The sequence below is a fragment of the Argiope bruennichi genome, chromosome 10 (genome assembly GCF_947563725.1).
Source record: "Argiope bruennichi chromosome 10, qqArgBrue1.1, whole genome shotgun sequence".
NCBI classification, from domain to species: domain Eukaryota; kingdom Metazoa; phylum Arthropoda; class Arachnida; order Araneae; family Araneidae; genus Argiope; species Argiope bruennichi.
In genome coordinates, this window is record NC_079160.1 from 122,533,011 (window position 1) to 122,552,528 (window position 19,518).

The window sequence follows — 19,518 nt, forward strand, 5'->3', positions numbered from 1 at the left end:
AACTCCAATGGGAATGATTGTACAGTCATCAGCAGCAACAACAACAATAAATAAATAAATAACCTCTACAACTCGAGTATTTATTATTCATCTTCACAAAGCTAGTTTCCATGGAAAAGGAAAGTTTGTTTAGATAGACAAACTAATTAACTTAATTAAGGAATATAGCTAATTAATTAGCATCTTCTCATTACATTAACGAATCTTTTTCTTTCAACCAATTACTCGGCACGAAATAAGTCTTAAAATAATTCGTAAGCTTCGAGAGTTATAAAGTGATGAAAAATGGCATATCCGGTGTTAAATAAATCAGATACTTTTGACGATATCTAAAAAACTTTAATATGTTTCTTAGCTTCTTTTGGCTCTTTTAAAGAGCATAATTTTATTACACAAATGACTGAAATAAATTCAGAAAAAGTTAAATAACATTTTCTTATAGATTTTTTAAACATGACTGTGAGAAATAAGTGAATAGTTACATAAAAATGTTATATGACAGCAACGTTGAGATATTGAAACACCGTAATCCTAAAAAACAATGTACATATTTGTAAAAGTTTTTGAAATATTAACAAAAAAAAAAAAAACAAAAAAAAAAACTTTAAAATTCTCACTGTCTAGCAGAAATACCTTGACACGCCCACTTGTTGAAGGTCTGAATATTATTTCTCATTTTTTTTTATCGGTCTACTCATTGTGATAAACGAGTTTTAGCTATCACTATAAAAACGCCATTGGATAATTTTCAGATCAGATATTATTAACATAAAGTGAAATTTCCTTTCTTATCAAAAAATAAAGAGATTTAATCACTTGATATAAAAGGTGTAGAATATTCAGAATTTCTTATAAGGAAAAAAGTATAATCAATCATCTTGTTGGATTACGATCTTTACCACACAACAGACAGATAGGTAAACTTTTTCCAGAAATGTATTTTTCGAACTCGGGGGAGGGATTGAAACTTGGATATTCATCAAAATCCTGAATTCGAAGTCTTAGACGTTGTAGCGGATTGTTATGCGTGATGAACCTGGGACCTTGTAGTTCGCAGTCCAGTAACATGACCACGATACAAAAGCAATTGCTCGGGTAGCGTAGTTGTTAACTGGCTTATAAGCTTTCACCACAGACTCTCCCTCCAGTGAGTGGGAGGTGAGACGAACGATATGGCTGTTGAGTGGTGATGTATTAGCTGTTGATTCTAATGCGCCTGTACCCATTTGAGTAGCACCAAGCATTATGATGAGTGTATGTGAGTGAGTTGCTATTGCTGCGTCAAATGAGTCTGACGACTTTGGTTTTGCTGTGGGTAGATGGCGCCACAACAGCTGTACGAAGGATGAAGGTTCATCGTCCGAGGTCACCAATGTGGCGAATTGGGATGAGCGGGGATAGAACCTGGGACCTTGTGGTTCGCAGTCCAGTAACATGACCACGATACAAAAGCAATTGCTCGGGTAACGTAGCTGTTAACTGACTTATAAGCTTTCACCACAACATCTACAATACTTGATCTGTAATTCGCACACGAAAGAGTAAAAAGGATGAGCTCCTCAGAGGGTATAAAATATTGGAAATAAATCTTCTTTTCATTAAAAACTATTTTCAATCGAATAACAGAAAAAGTGAAATTTTTTGGAGTGGTTCCTTAAGACAAAATTTGCTAAGTTCCGCAGTCATAATGTAAATTTTCATGTGCAAATAAATGGCCACTTTGTGGATGATATTCCGTTCAAGCATAAAATTAGAAACATACGGAATTTTCTCTACTTATAAATGTTAAAATTTTTCAGGCAATATTTTTTGTGAGAAATTTACAACATTTAATTAAATAAGGGTGGCAAGTGCCATAAGAAACAAACAAACAAACAAACAATTAAATAAGGAACAATTATATAAATTTAATACATCGAATAATAACAATATACTCTGGTTTTAATGATATTATCATAATTTAAGTATAACAATAAATTCCAAAGTTAAAATATTTCAACTGAAAATAAACACATGTTATTATTTCGATAAGAAATTTAGTGGAAAAAAAAAATGTCTCTTGCGTAATCAATACAGTCACATGTAAAAGCGTCCTTGACATATTTAGATATCGGTAAGTGTAACATGATTGTGTTTGAAAACATACATTTGAAATTCTGATAATGATGATGAAGTTCATTTTTTATATCATTTAAATTATTATAATTTTATAATATTAACGATGATGGTTAAATATTTTTGAATCTCGTTATTTAAAATCAACAATAAAAAATATCTTTTAACATGTTAAGGTTTCTAGAATGTCATTCTACCAATAATAAACGCAATGCATTACAATTAATACTAAGAATTCATCGCTATACAGGAGAGAACATTGACCTAGAACGTAATTAGTTCTTGGGTAGTATGTATTTTCGAAGAAAGGAGTTTACAAAATTTGATATACAAAATTTCATGTTAATTCTACCAATAATAAACGCAATGCATTACAATTAATACTAAGAATTCATCGCTATACAGGAGAGAACATTGACCTAGAACGTAATTAGTTCTTGGGTAGTATGCATTTTCGAAGAAAGGAGTTTACAAAATTTGATATACAAAATTTCATGTTAATTCTACCAATAATAAACGCAATGCATTACAATTAATACTAAGAATTCATCGCTATACAGGAGAGAACATTGACCTAGAACGTAATTAGTTCTTGGGTAGTATGTATTTTCGAAGAAAGGAGTTTACAAAATTTGATATACAAAATTTCATGTTAATTCTACCAATAATAAACGCAATGCATTACAATTAATACTAAGAATTCATCGCTATACAGGAGAGAACATTGACCTAGAACGTAATTAGTTCTTGGGTAGTATGTATTTTCGAAGAAAGGAGTTTACAAAATTTGATATACAAAATTTCATATTAATTCTACCAATAATAAACGCAATGCATTACAATTAATACTAAGAATTCATCGCTATACAGGAGAGAACATTGACCTAGAACGTAATTAGTTCTTGGGTAGTATGTATTTTCGAAGAAAGGAGTTTACAAAATTTGATATACAAAATTTCATTTTAATTCTACCAATAATAAACGCAATGCATTACAATTAATACTAAGAATTCATCGCTATACAGGAGAGAACATTGACCTAGAACGTAATTAGTTCTTGGGTAGTATGTATTTTCGAAGAAAGGAGTTTACAAAATTTTAATTAATAAAAATGAATCTAAATTTTAGAATTTTTTTTCAAACCCTTTAGTGCATATTATCACACATAAATCTTTTTCGCACATTTTAAAATTAAAAAAGAGGTTTTCAATGATATTAAATTTATTTCTATGAAATGCTTTTATTTCATTTTAGTAAATTCGTTAAAATGAATAATGAATACAATTTTTAGCTATGCTTTCTATTCTTGAAATAAAATTTGCGTTGATTTTATTATTTTATCAAATATTTCATGCACTCGTGTGCTTTAGCCAGTATTAAAACTGATTTTAAAAATCTACTTTTTTGAATATTAAATTCAAAGTAGAATTTTCACTGTCACATTTATAAACATTTAAACTTTTAGGTGGAATGAATTACGCAAAAGTCGTCAACACTTGATGCAATTTAACCAAACGAAAACAAGACACACATGTACTGAACGCTTTTTTTTTATGCCATATATTCTAAAAACATTTGGAACGCTGTAGGGATAATTCTTTCCAATCGCCAAAACTGTAATGCGTCACCAAATAGGATAATCGAACTCTGGCGATTTGGCGAACATTCACTGGCAACCCCTCACAACGGAAAACGAATTTTTCAAGATTTCTTCAGTCGGTGTGTTATTCCATTGAGTGCATGCGGTAACCCGATGTTTACTTTCTGGTTGTAATTGTTTTATAGTATTGGTTAATTAAAATTTATTTCAAATATTACTTGATTTATTCCTATAGCACCTAATATTTCTATTTCGTTATATAATTGAAATTAAAAAAAATCCTAAATAATTCGTTGTATGGTTTGGTAAACATATTTGTAAGTAGTGTTTGTATGCATTTCCGTTTTATTAAAACATATAATTTGCTAAGGTCTATAAACTTTTCGAATAAAGAGGAATTCTAAATTCCATTAAAGCATTTATTCAGACTGCGCTGAAACAAAAATTGACAACAATGCTTGAAACAAATAATTTCAAGTTGTGAAAATTATTTCAATTGATTTAAAGAAGGTCTTCTTATATATAAACTCATCTGAATATTTAATTCATCATCATTTTCATCCCATCATCATCATTTTTTCATCTTATCATCATCTTTTGTCTTAATTTTTTTAAATGTGATTTTTTCTTAAAACTTATGTTTTCCAGTTCAAATTAGCATTAATAATTTTCTCCATTCTTTAAAAGTTCTTCTAATTGAGGAAAATGTTTATTTTCGTATATTATTAGTTTCTCAAATTTTCCGCATATTTCCATAGATTTGGAAGAATGTAGGAAAAATAAATGCACCTGTGGAGGAATCGGCACTGTCTACCAATATTTAAGCGAATGTATAGAAGTAAGAAAGAATCTAAAAGTTGAAAATAATGATTTAAGCTTAGTACTATGGTGCCAGAAAATCCTAAAATACTGAAAGACATGATTTTGAAAATTGACAGTTTATTCACAAATTTAATATTTAAAAAGTGTTTGCCTTTTTTCTGTTGTGGAACGCACATTTGGAGGAATACATAGAATTCAGAAGGCTTTCTCAAAGTGTTGACCTGCTGCTCTTAAAACAGGATGACAAATGTAGGGGAAGATGAGGAGGAAGTCAGTGATCGACCACCTGTGGCTTAGGGGAATCGCCTCGAAGAGGAGGCCATTTTGGAGAATTTGTCAGTAATATAGATGGACAATGCATAAGATAGCAGTCAGCCACAACAAATCCTGTCGATACTGCCTCGTTCAGTGGTGGAGGGGTGGTCGGCTGCACACAAGAAGAAGAAGAAGTCTTTATACCAAAATTTTGGATCTCTGCAGCATTTGGGGCCAAATTCATAAAAAGAAATTTTACTTAAAAAAATTACTAAAAGTCTCTTTTTTATGCCAGTTTCCGTTCGCATTAGAAAAATGATATTTACTTTTAGTTATACCATATTTTTAAACATACTTGTTCACAGTGCTAATCAAAATATTAAACACCTTTATTTGAATATCTGTGCATAATTTGTTTCTCACAAATAATTGCTTCTGAAGTTATATTTAAAAATACATCAAACCTACTAAATTTAGAAACACCAATGACTCAATGCTCATAAAAAGTAGAACTTTGTATCTATTTAGATAATTTTGATGGCATGTCATAAGGTCATGAATTATTTTAAATGGTATTCGTATGTGGAAGAAAGCGAAAAAATTAAAAAAAAACACACACTTTTGGGTTTTTTAAAGACATCTCATCACTAGAATTACAAATTTCAAGGAGGAGTTGGGTACACGCTTTTTCAGAATCACATAGTAATGCTAGATCAGAAATGGTCTGTACCCGCGGTAGGGTGTGTGGAAAACACAAGAAAAGTAAAGGATACCAGGAAAGTGAATATGAGGCTTATTATTCAATGTACATCAATAAACAAACGTGGACAACTACATACAGGTCACAGGAGATGCTTGAATTTTCGCCCACAAATTGTAATGCAGGCCTCATATCTTCGGATCATTTTCCAAATTTCCAGGCGTATCTCAGACTTGACGAGCAACTACCGCGATACGTGCAATAAGCCCTAGCCACAGTCCAAAGGGGCGGGTGGCAGTCATGTACTAGCAACTTGATTTTCTATCAGAAGATGTCGTCAAGGCATGACAGCTCTGACATTCAAGGAGACAACATTAAATTTTATCCATAGTTGATCAAATGCGGCATCTTAACAGAGCCGGCATTCTCTTCAAAGGGGATTGGGTGCAAAAAGTTATTTGGAGTCCTAATTTTTTTGTAAAGAAAAAAATACAAATCTAAACATATATTATTAACGTATATTTATTTACTGCATTTTTTATGCTAATACATCAATTAATTCAGAAAAATTACAATTTTTTGAACTTTCTTTTTCGATGCTTAATACAGAAAGTACATTTAAGCGTCCTGAATACATGCTTGGCCGAAAAATAATTCTTTATTAATTTTAATTCACTGAAAGAGCGCTCAGCTGTAGTAATTGGCAACGTAAAGAAAAGTTTTAACACAGTTAGAAATAACTCATTATGATTATTATTTATTAAGCATTACAATATGCCTTGTGCGTTATTTACATCTCTTTCATTCAAAATCAAATCCCGTAACAAACAAATCTTTGAGTAGGTTTTCATCTACATCTGTGTTATAAACCTTTACAAAGTTTTTGAAACATTTCTCTAATTTATATTTTGTGTCTTGTGACAAACCCTGACGACAGCTACGCAAACACCTTCAGTAGCTCTTAATCTCTCTTTTAGAATGCATTTCAATTTTTCTGGCTTCTTTGCGGTTTCTAACGGTTTAAGACTCAAAACAAAATTAATATATATTATATAAATTATTTATATCATCATTTTTCAAAATATTAAGTTTTTTCATGTATAAAACAGATTCCTAATTAAAGATGAGTTTAACATAAAATGAAAAAAGCTAGAAAATACTAATTATATTTAATACATTCCATATTTTTAAATTTTTACAAAATGAATGATTGCATTTCACTTTCCAGGTTTTGAGCATTGTTTGTGCTGCTTGAAGCTTCAATTCAGTTTCTGAATATTTTTTATAGTAAGATACAGTAATTAAAGATTCGGTGAGACTTAAGATTAATGTCCAGTTACTTACAAAACATAACAAAATCGTGCCAATTTTCTGAAAACTCGTCAACAGTCAATCAAACAAGAATGGGTTGACGGTGTGCCTAGCCAGGACTTATAGTATTTAAAAAACACAGTTTATACATAATAGTTTAATTATAATTTTATAGTTTGCACTTATAATAATTTTAAAATAATCGAACTCCATATTTTGACGAATAAACACATTTTAGATCTCCTAGAATGTCAGAAACTTATTTTTTTAAATAAAATCACGCCTGTGAGCGAAGACAATTATTCAAAAGCGTTTTCAGCTTGAGGGATGAAATTTTGTATATGATCTCATCTTCAGATTTTTAAATTTCTATGAAATTTTGAACATTCAGTGCATTCAGAGAAAATTTGTCAATTCGGTGGACCGAAAGTAATTTAACATGATAGCAATATAATGAAGAACCCTAAATGAGTAATATTTGATGTACAGATTTAACACCTGATGATGTCGTGTCCGCGTTACAACGGAAAGAGGAGCCCAGTAACTTCTGAGGTTAAAGACCCCTGAACACCCTAGGGCAGAAGTCTGACTTCCACCTCATATGAAAATGACACCCACAGACTCGCTTGCATAACCCCTTTTTACAGGGGGGCTCTTGATGGACAGGAGCTTCATGATGTTTGTTGTAATTTGTTGCCGCTGGAAACTTCTTATCTGTCCTGTTATACTCGAATTTCCTCGCTGCTTCATATCTGCTGTATTTTCCAGTGGGTTTGAACTCTTCTTTCTTCACAAATGGACTGCTCGATTTTTGTTTCAGAGTCCTTTTAACGTCTTCGAATTCTTCTACTTTTTCTGCTAATTGGGCAGGGGAGTTCCTATTTGTCTATTCATCAAGGCAATATTCCTTATATTCAAAAGGCGTTTTTTGTTTTAGTTGATCTGTTATGATTAGATCTTATAATTTCTCGAAAGTATATATTTTTAATCCATTTATCCAGCTGTTGAAGTAAGTATTTAGTTCATGGTAAAAATCAGTCCAAGTTTTTTCAGGTGCTTTTTGGTGAGTAACAAATAGTTGTCGAAATTTTTCTGGAGTTAGTTTAAAATGCTTCAGCAGTAAGTCTTTAACATGTTCGTAAGAGTTAGCTTTGTCATCAGGCTCTCCCGCTATGATGCGAGATACTTCCGGCGGTAATAAACCTGACAGATGAGAAACCCAATTTTCTTGATGAATATTCAATCTTTGCGCTTGATGTTCAAATAATTTTAGATAAAGACTGATGTCTTCTTTCCAGTCGAATCGATCTAGACATTTTGACACTTCTTTGATGAGAAATTGAGTATTACTTGCTTCGGATGTATGAGCACCTAATTTAGATTGCATTTGGATCATTAACTTTTCCAACTCAAGTCCATCTTTGCGCTTGCGTTCAGCGAGTTCGTCCTGCCGTTTTTGTTCCTCTAACCTCAACTGTTTGAGGCACAGTTTTTCTTCTCGTTCTTCTATTCGTAATTTTTCTTCTTGCTCTTCTTGCTGTTTCTCCTTGGCTTTGCGATCTTGTGGTGAATAGCATATAAGCCAGTAACAGCGCTTCTACCCGAACAGCTGTTTTGGTATAATCGGTTAGTTACTGGACTGCTAACCACAAGGTCCCAGGTTCTATCCTTCGTCCATCACCTACCGCTTTAATTTTCAACAATCGTTGTATGCAGGTTTTTGGTCAGGACTTCGTCGTATTTTTCACTTCCAGTAATTAGGTCTTTGAGAGTGGCGATGGTCATAGGGTGATCGGTTTTTAAATTTAGTTCTGTGGCTAAGACGAATAAATCTTTGCGTCGACCTTTGCCGAGATGGGCCATTTTAAAATTTAAATTTAATTTTAGTAACTAAAGGAATTAAAGAAATTGTCTCGTGTTCAGACACTAACAATGATGTCATTATAGTATGGCAAATTTCGTTTTCATTTACCGAAATTCTCAAGATAAAATCATATTGCACCAAAATACACAAAATGTACAATGAAATACGCAAATTTTATTCATTTAGAAATATTCTAGACCAGTAACGTGTAAAGACAACGGTGCGAGCTAAAATACGTAATACTAAATTTGAAATACTTCAATTATTAAATTTCAACTGAAAAAAAACACTTATAAAAATATTTAATATATCAGTTGTCTCATTTCGTTGTAATAAATGCAAAAAGAGTTTGAAAGAAAAAAAAACTAAACAATGTAAATCTTGTTTTAAAAACTGTGATTAAATTTGTTAAAATATGAAAAAGAATTTAAACATTCCGAGTTCTTTATATAAAAACCCAAACAATTAGATTAATATAGAAGTCAATTACTTTGAGAAATAACTCATTTTTTTATTACACCATTAAAAGCAAGCACATGCAAAATCTTTAATCAGCAAATTCTAAAAATGAACACACGTTTGAATGGAAGGCATAATAATTCATATAGGCAAAAGATATATTGAATGCAAAATTGCCCCGAAGTTGCATAAAATATGTAAAAACAGATCAGTGATCGAGAAATTATTTTGCGAAACCTTTTAAACTTAATCTAAATACTTCGAGCTTCGATCAACTTTTGTTTAGACTAAATCCTTTGAGAGCGACAGATAAATGAATTCTTAACGAGCTAAGAAGCGTCAGCGAAGGTCAATGACGCAACAGAAACGAAATTGCATATCTTTGCAGATTTAGCGAGTGCCAAACAAGAAACATATAGAATACAATAAACCAATTCGTTTTTAAATGAAAATATACAAATAAGACGACTTAAATATTCCTTTTACTCAGCTAAAACCAATTTTATAAACAACAACACTGCGGCTCTGAAATTCTTCTGAAGTCTTTCTTACAGATTTTTCTTTTAATGAAAACAACAAAAACACAGTACTTGATATAGCGATCTCTCACTGGTGCTGTTGTAAACGTTTTAAGATATTTTAGTTATTAATTCCCCTTGGAGATCGACGGAGACACTGCTGATCGCCGCTATTGAAAGAAGAACTTCTGAAGTATATTGGATGTATATACTCTGGAGATGAAACTAATGGACTCTCAGGAGGGGTTTTCAGAAGAATTTGAACGACAAGATGACTCCACTTGAACAAGAATGCGCAGTTATTGTTAGTATTGAGAGACAAGCCGCGCGTTTACATTTCAGTCAGCTTTTTCATTTTAGGCATTAAGTCAAAAAAAAAAAAAATTAAAAGGGCTCGGAATTCAAATTAATCAGACTAATTTTTAATTCCGATCCATATTTAAAGAAAATTTTAAATCAATCCCGGGCGAGCTCTCAATTATTTCTGTGGGAGTCTAACCAAATCTCCCTAAAAAAAGTTAGACTTTTCAGATAGCGGGGTTTTAGTGGCGAGGCGTCTATGGGTCTTTTAATATGTAATATGTATGTCTTTTAATATGTAGGGTTTCGTTTCACAACTAAGATCAAAATAATGCAAACAAAGGATGAAGAGACTTCTTAAAAATAAAATAATTTATTTAAAGTTAAAGGGAAAAGTTGCCGGGGGAGTATTTACAGGGAAATAGGAAATGGATTAAAACATGGAGATATGAAAGTTAGATAATTTCCTCCAGGAGGACGTTAGAAATCTAAAAAAAGTGCATTATGTGACTGAAACAACTTACAATAGTTAGCGAGCGCGGGTGCGCGAAAAGTCTTCGTCGAACGGTGGTTAGTGGGACTCTCCAAATTTGACTTTTTATTGTGTGTGAGTTTTTCATGGCAAATGAGACAAGTCGGGAGGCTATCTGTGTTGCATATGAATGCAAACGACTCCGTCCAGTCCTGATTGAATAAAACAGCAAATAATTTATTTGCCATTATTACTTCGATACTTTAAAAGAGAAAAGAAGATACTTTACCATTATTAATACGATGCTTAGATACGTAATACAATTAATTCTGTTACTGATTTAATTATATTATATTAGTACATACCTTTGAGAAGATAATTCGCTTCTAAATCGTATTTTTCTTGAAACAACAAGCGAATAGACAAGCAAAAATCGCAATCGATTAAATTTACAAACATGCAATGTAAGGTCGACCGCGTTATCCGAAGATAACTGACTGACAACACGTCTAGAGTCTAGACATGTCTAGACTCTAGACGGTGGCTGTTTGGGTGAGACATGAATGAAATGCAATTGGCTGAAAGACAAACATGGTCACGGAGTCTCATCTCTAAGAAAAAAACAATAGTTCAAATTTATCTCATTATGGTCATGTCAAGCGTAGCGATTTGTAATTAACGATTATGTTAAATATAATCTGTTGAGAGATTAGGTACTTAAAAATATATTTTCTTATTTTTAAGGGTTTTGATAATAAATTATCTCCCGTTCTATTTTTCGTATAGAACTGGAGAACCGCAACTTTACATCAAAAGAGCCCCATGTTGCCGACTCCTGGTCTAGGGGTACCCAAACCTTCATAGAAATTTTTAGCAATGCTGCCTAAACACCCTGTATAAGAAATACAACATTCATAGAGTCAAGATTTATCGATGAAATTCCAACAAGAAGCTTCAAAAGATATGTACCTTTTCTACGATGGCTTTCAACTTGTATCCGAATAATTGGTAAAATTTTTCTCAATTCTTTCTAATTTGTCTATTCGAAATTTGCTTTTTTTGTGAAAAGAATTAGAACAAACAATTGTTGTGGTAAGGTGTTTTTCAACAAATTTAATCATCATTATTTAATACTAGAATGCATGACGTTCTTTTTACGAGAAAAATACATGTGTTTTGAATTGCTGCATATAATTTAGAAAATTTACGAAGAAAATTTTAGTTTAGTTTATTTTTTCTGGTGAAATTTTAAGAAAACAATTGAAATATGCCAATTGGGTTCATTGTGATTTAAACAATATCTCAGGGATATCAATCACGTTATAACAATTCTGCAATAAAAATAAAAGTTCCTTTTTACCAATATATTTTTTACAATGGAAATAAAATATTTTGATAGTATTTTTAATGGTAGAGTTTTTCGCACAACGGACACCTTGGTATTTTTCTAAATTCCCAGTTTAAATCTAATTCTAGTTCCGCTCTTGTCATATATCGGTGTTTTCTGCAAATGCTTATCAGAACTCGTTTAAAAGAAAGATTTCTAATCACTCATTGTTATCGTCTTCTACAACCGTCATCTGAAGCTTATAAATGGAAATAAAAATGTGTAACCAAATGGCTACATGATGCATTGAAGTGTTTGCTGCTGTTTTTATATGAATTAGAGCAATAACTACTCAATCTAATTTCAGAAGAGAAGCACTGTTAAAAGCTCATTTTAACCGACATTTATGCAGTTTTTAATAGTCAAGGCACGTTTGTAAAATCACAGTTTTCGTGGATCTGATTTCGCTGGACAAAATTTGGTATTTCGTGGAAATGGTAAATTCATACTGAAGAATACAAAATAGCAAAGAGATCAGTATGAAAGAAACCTCCGCTTGATTGAAATAACACGCTCATGTGCCTTAATTTAGCTTACATGAATAATGCAAAATTTCCGTTGAATTAAAAAAAATCCGAATTATTTTGTTTATCACTGTTATAAATTATCTATGAAAACAAATGCGTGCCTTTCCGACAGTCTCGTGGTGCTCTACAGAGCAGATTATTTGACAAATATATCTAGAGGATGGAAATATGCGTCTCAGAGCGTTTGTTTTTAATTATTTAAAAATTAAGTGAAGTTTTGTTTATTTTTGCTATGACTTTCCATAATATAATTGCACGAAATATTATTTCTACTTCACCATATTTCAAAAATTCTTTTTAAGGTATCCGACTTGGTTCGGAGACGAATTTTTAAAAAATGATACATAAAATTTTTTTCATTATATCAAATAGCTAAAACAGACTTGAAACGTCACTCACTATTAAAAGAAGAAAAAATACACTCATTGCCTTTAGTTTTGAAAAAAAACTGCTCACTTAATAAAAATTTAGCAAAATTTCAATGTTCGGGAAAAGAAAGTAATTTAAAAAAAAACAAAAGAAATATTTTATTTCACCTATATGTAGCTCAAACTATATAAAATGTAACATACCACAAGATAAAAATTATTTTAATAAATAAAAATTTTATGAGCATTTAAAGTTGCCGTTCATGAATTTTTTGTCAAAACGTGTCTATGTATTGAACTTAAAGTGCCTGTAAAACATGTCTCAATAAAACCATCTTAAAAGCCGTGGTCTTTCACACCCTCAAAAATTTTGTATGCATGCCCGAAATGTCATGAAATTTTATTGAAATGATTTTGAGATATCATGTTTTCCGTGAATCAATCACTGTGAAATATTCATTCTCTAAAAAATGCGTTTAAATTTCTACTTGTAAAAAACTTCACCCTAATGCGCTGGAAATAAATGTAGTATTCGCGCTTTTTTAATAGAAATTAGCAAATTACGGTTGAGTAGGCAGAGAGTGAATATGAACATGTCAAATATTATTTGAGTGAATTTTACGGTAAAAATAAAACAAATCACTCATTTTCTGTAAAATGTACCACTTTCTGATTTCATTTTTATTTGTAGTGTATTATTGAAACTACCGTATCTAAATTCTATCTTACATATATTAAAAACAAGGTCTGTTTTAGAATCTGCAAAGTTTGGACTTTATTTTCAAATCATAAAAAAAAAAAAATTCTGGTAAAAGCATCTTTAGAACCTAGTCGGATACCTTAAGAATTTAATTAAAGATTTTTTACAATATGCTGTATCACGGCATACTTTACTCACTCCAATACTATTTTGTTTCAATATGAAGTTGAGGAGCAGTCATTTTATATTTATGTTGGAAAAATACTTTTTGCCGAAAAACCGTATTAAAGTATCTAATTGCATAATAATGAAGGTCCTCCAAAAAAACATCTAAAAAACTGCATTTAAAAGTACGGAAAGGTAAAACTTCCTTTTTATTCAACAGTTCCAGTTTCTACAGCAGCAGTTAATGACTATTCCATTTCGTCGCATAAATGCAGGAAACATTATCTGGAGCAAAAACCTTCCGCAATGCTCGAAACTCCCGGTCGAAGATGCAGAAACGAGCCATAAAAGCGAGATCGCCTCTTTTACTGCCCTCTTCGCCAAAGATACTTATTCAACCCTTGCAAATTCCGGAAGCCGAATTCCGAAAATTCGAAACGCATTTAGATTTTCGAATGAGAAATTGTCGGATCGGGCATGTTGTGGACAAGTAAGTAACGGCTGGCTATCACGCTTGAATTAGTTATGAGTGGCTCGGACAGCGAGGAGGTTTGAAAAAAGCGCTTCTAGGCGAGGTGCCAGCCGGTCACCGTTGCCCATGGCAACCGAATGGAAACATTTTCGGGGGAAATTACTCTACAGATTTCTTCACTGCCAGTATGAGATGGAAAAACGTTTCCTTAAACCTGGAAAAAGAGGTGAGTTTTTGGAATTTGATTTTATTGAGTTATCTGTTTTCAACTAATTATTGACTTATATTAACTGATATTACTGAAGAGAATAAATGCATGTTTTGTGTGTATTTTAGACAGATTGATTTATGTGCTAGGCGGCCACCTATTCGAATCCCTATAGACAAAAAATTCGTGGTGATAAGAAAGACAAATCCCGGTGATCTGTATCTCAAAATACGAAAGGAAATAAATGACCCAAAAGTGATGTAACAATAATTAAAAATAGATGAAAAATCGCTAATACGAACATAATTTAGCTGTTGCTGTATAATAATTAAACAAAAGCCTTTATAAATATTGATTACAACAAATAAATTGTATTGGATTGCTAATTGATATTACAATTATCTTGCCTCCAAATTATAATTTCAACATAAAAGATAAAAAGAGTTTGGATATTAGATAAAATAATGGTAATTTTTATAAATGCGTCATTTCTTTTCAATGTTCCTTGTTTTTATTCCTCGGTGTTCGATTCTCCACTTCTGAAATGCTTATCATCGAGAATGTGTGTTCTTATGATCACAATCAATTAACTTCTATATTGTTTTGAACAGAAATTTTTTCATTCTAATCAACTTTTATTTAATTAATGATTAAGCGGCCAGATTATGCACTAAGCTCTAAAAATTGTCAAATTCATCCAATCATATATAGTTAATGAAAATGAGACAGAAATTTTTATCTATTATTTATTGTACCATTTTCAAAATGGAAATATTTACGTTTCTTGATACTTTCAATTCGCTTAAAAATCAAATTACTGTAGAAGATCTTGTTTGATGGCTTAAAGAAACTGGCTTACATTAGATTAGATTATGCATTTGTTATTTATGCACATAAGCATGTCGAAAGGACATTATTTAATTGCATTAAGCCCTTTTGTTTATTTGTACTCAAGGCTGCATTATCAAATAGACAAAGTAGGCAACTGCCTATGCCCCGCAGTTTCTCTAAGGTTTCAAAATTTTGTATGCTTTAATCTAGTTTTGTTCTTTTATTCAATTTATAAGCGTGATGTTCTCTATAATAATTAATTAATAGTAAATATACTGAAATTTCACCGATATAAAAACGGTCAATGAACCATTCGAGGTAGTTTAAGCGTTAAAATTAAAATTTGTCAATTAAATCTCAAAAATTTATTTAAAGATTTTTTTTTCGTGTTTTCAAATTTGAACCCAGATTAAAGTATTCCATATTATTTTCCAATTAACTTACTGGTTCACGAGTCAACAAACTCAAAATTTTGAGATTAAAAAAATTAGAGCAATAATCTTAAGAAATCTGTTTGATCAAATGTAATATTAAAAAACACTTCGGTTATTTCAGTTTGTTGTCATATTAGTTGTTTAAAAACTGCTTGTATAGATTAATTAAAACTTGATTTTGAAAGTTTAAATTGCCTATTGGGGCTAATCATCGAAAAGCACAAAGGATGTATACGTATAAATAATTAAAGCAATTAAGGTCTGAATATAATTTTTAGTTTAATTAATAAATTAACAAAAATATATTCGAATTACAGGCAATATTTTAAAGAAATTTTAATAAGTCAGAGAAAGAAAAGTTTAATTATTGACACATATGAGTTAAAAACGTTCCACTTAGCTGTAACAGAATGGATAGCATAGATGAAATTTTTGTTTTCTGACATTAAAAAAAATAAAATGCTTCCGAAAAAAAAGCTTTTTAAGATTTGAGTTAAAGGCATCAATAAGCGACCAAGCGATGTGTTATTATTTCCATCATTAACATTTTCATTGAATCCATAATTTCTTTTGCATTTGTATCGACCAACTTCTCTTATTTTAGCACATCAAGTAATTCATATACAATTCGAAAAAATAGTTATAGTCTAAAAAGGCAATAAAACTTACGTTTGTTCGTTGAAAATTATGCATGATATAATTTTGATTTTTTTTTTCTGATTAAAAGGGCAGTTAGCCTGATTTTTTTTTAAATCAGCGTTTGCTTCTTCATCAAAATTACGAACGTTTAGGCAATTAGTTGTTTTTAGCAACATCATCATCATTTGCGGATTAACTGCATTGATTAAGTGATCTGATATAAGCGACCCTAAAGAAATTGTAGTTATTTAAAACAATAGGTTAAACTCTTTTCTTATCTGCATATAATTAAAACATTTTTTTAATCCATGAGTGGCAATGTACAAACGTCGCATTCATATGAAGCAAAATCGACATTCTTCCACAGAGCTAATATATTTAATCGATTTCGCAAAAGTGATATGTTTTTCCTCTGATAATTAAATTATTTCATGTCAGTATACATTTTGAAGAAATACCAACTTCAGAAATAAAATTTCACTAGTTCTTTTTTTTTTTTTTTGAATTGCAATTATATTTACCAAAATGTAATTGTTTATAATCGTCGGTGTGCAGAATAAAATATGTGTTGCCAGTTGATGAACAAAATGTCGACTCGAAGGAAAATCTGCGCGAAAGGGGTGTTTAACTTGTCTCATTCCCCCTCAGCTACGTTCTTGGTTGCACTTAGTGTGTAATGAATTTTATATTGAGCAATTTACAAAAAGAATATCAGTGTAAAGATGCTGAAAAATGCATGTTGTGCATATTAAAATGTTTTTAAATATTTTAAAATATTAGCTTGTACTCAATTGTAAAAAATGCAGTATATATTATTACTCAGTCAGACGAAAGGTATTAAAATATTCATATTGACTATTTATAATTCTGTTTCCTGTTTAGACAGTCAATGAGGGAAAATCATGCTAAAAATTATTATCACAGAAAATTTTGGAAATTCATTCATATTAATGAAAAACTGGCAAGCGAATAAAGTTAGTATCACCAGAAAGTTTTTAAAATTTTGAAACTGTATAAAAATGATTTTATCCTGTAATATACTCCGAAGATATTGAGGGAAACATTTAAATATTATTAATTTTTTTAATTAAAAACATTTATAAAAGCCTTTCTTAATGAGCATCTTCTATCCAATATATAAGAATCTACCAAATTAGATAGTTCTAGATTCATGTAGAGAGTTTCGAGCTTGACATTTATCAATGAAATAATCCTATATATTATACTGAAATAAGCGTGATAATGGAATCTCTGCAAGTATCTAAGTGAAGTTTCTTTCATAACTTTATTTTTTGATTAGATTTGATTTTACAGTCTCCACGAGCTGAAGTTGTAATCTTGTAAAGTAAAATGAAATGCATTTTAAATAGCTAATAAATATATACTTTTATTTTTGTTTTTCAAAATAAAATCGTCTTTTAGCAGGCAGGAGGAATGGTTTTACATACTTTGCAAATTGTATAAAAATTATTTGTCGAAAAGGAAGCGTTAAAAAATGTTACATTCAAATATACCTAAAGGTAAATATACAATCTTAGCTTTATTTGACCTAAAAACTATATTTCTTTACTTAACTAGTGGAATTTAAAATAAAATCACCATAATGTGCGAAGTCTGTAATTCATTTCATGAACTTCGCCATGGTGATAAGCCCCTTAAGCAGTTATCACATCGGCATCAGTCATGTTTTTGGCTTTGTGTTAGAGATACTACAATTTTAAATGCAAATATTTGCTGAAATCTAGGTGAAATTAATTTAAAATTTCTTGCCAATCCCTTCTAAATTCCGCCAATCGTTCAAAAACTCGCCAAAATTTCAGAATCTTGGATAGCTACCAGAAATGGTAATAAACGGCTTTTAGAGTTGCAATAAAAAATTTACAACTACATTGAAAATTACGGCTACATTTACATAATGTAGCCGTAATTTACAGAAAATTACGGCTACATTAGGCAAGAAATAGACCCAAAATAATTCAACTTTGGCAGCCTTACATTAATCTTAAGTCTAGTTAAAATATTTAAATGGTATTAAAATAAAGTTTTCAAAACTTAAAACAATTATTTAATGCAGATTTTTAATATTAAAACTATACCTTGAATCTTGCTGTTGGTTACATTACAGAATAAAATTTTTCTCGGCAGGTTGGAAGTAAACGATTATATTTAGGTTCCTCATATCTAAGTTAAAATTTTCAGTTCGCTTTAGCGATCGCACATTAAGTCTCTTTTCATATACTCCTTCATACTACCAAGGAAGCCAAGCCGCCAAGTAATTCTTCATTTAATCTGCTGTGATATTGAATGGCACACCTACTGCACGAATTTAAAAATAAAACAAACTGAAAAGTTAAAACCAATAAAACTTAGTTATTCATTTAAAAATAAAATTAAATTTAAATTTAAATTCTTTATATACAATTATTTTAAGTAATAATATTTTATCTTTGTTTTTTAAAAGAATTCAGAAAAAAAAATATTACTGTTTTTTTTTCACTTGTTTATGAACAAATTTCTGAATTTATCATTTTAATAAAATGCATCTGCTCTCCAGACGTTTGAATTTGTTTGATTCAAATTTTTATTTCACAATTCATGCAAAATCGAAGCCAAACAATTTTTTAAATGTCACCAAGATGATAAAATAAAAAAGTGACAGATAACTAACTACATGATTGACTGAAAAATGACAGATAACTGCATTATTTTTTCAAAAACTTTTCGACATATGATCACTTTCGTGTTTTTTATTTCTATTTTCTTGCATTTTCATTTTTATTAAGAAAATAAAATCGACTTTGCTCCAAGAGATACGAGAAAAATCACGTGGTGATGTTATGGAAAAATACTGGATTTTATATTCAAATTCAATCCCCGCCTATACTGCTTTATTTAACAGTTTTGAAAGTATACGAATATTTTCCACTTCACAGATTAGAGCAGCCGATTCGTAGGAATTCTTGATTTCAGACTTCAAAATAAAATAACAGTAAGGATTCAAAGAACAGACTTCGTTCGATAAATAATTCCAATCGATTCAATTCAGATTTGTAATTTAAAAAACATTTAATATTTAACTGTAACTGCTTTACAGTATTGTTTATCTTTTCAACTCTCTCAATTTTTAAATGTGACAGCATGACATTATTGACCTTCTTGCCTCTTCACATCTGTCTTTTCATACAACTAGACAAAGAAATCGTGGCTTGTTCTCTTGCAGCTTGATAGAAAAATGCCTCATTAGTAAAATAAATGTAACATATTAAGGTTTTAGATTTTTTTTGTTTAGAAAAGCAAAAGTAAATACTTGTCTGTTGTTTCTATATAAGCCATGAAATGCCTCTTTAAAAAAGTAACGATTCATAAGCAAT

The 19,518-nt window shown here is 30.6% G+C and overlaps 1 protein-coding gene across 2 annotated transcripts in view; it reads left to right on the forward strand.

The window, feature by feature from the left end:
- Positions 1-19,518, forward strand: part of LOC129989459 (protein phosphatase 1 regulatory subunit 42-like) — a 76,787-nt gene that overhangs the window by 34,828 nt on the left and 22,441 nt on the right. Inside the window, exon 1 of one of the 2 annotated variants that reach the window (XM_056098010.1) lies at positions 13,551-14,261. The exons of the other annotated variant lie outside the window; for it this stretch is intronic. Coding sequence (XP_055953985.1) covers positions 14,162-14,261 — 100 coding nt within the window. The 5' untranslated portion in view covers positions 13,551-14,161. Of the gene's footprint in view, positions 1-13,550; positions 14,262-19,518 lie in introns of those variants that run through there. 2 annotated transcript variants of the gene reach the window in all.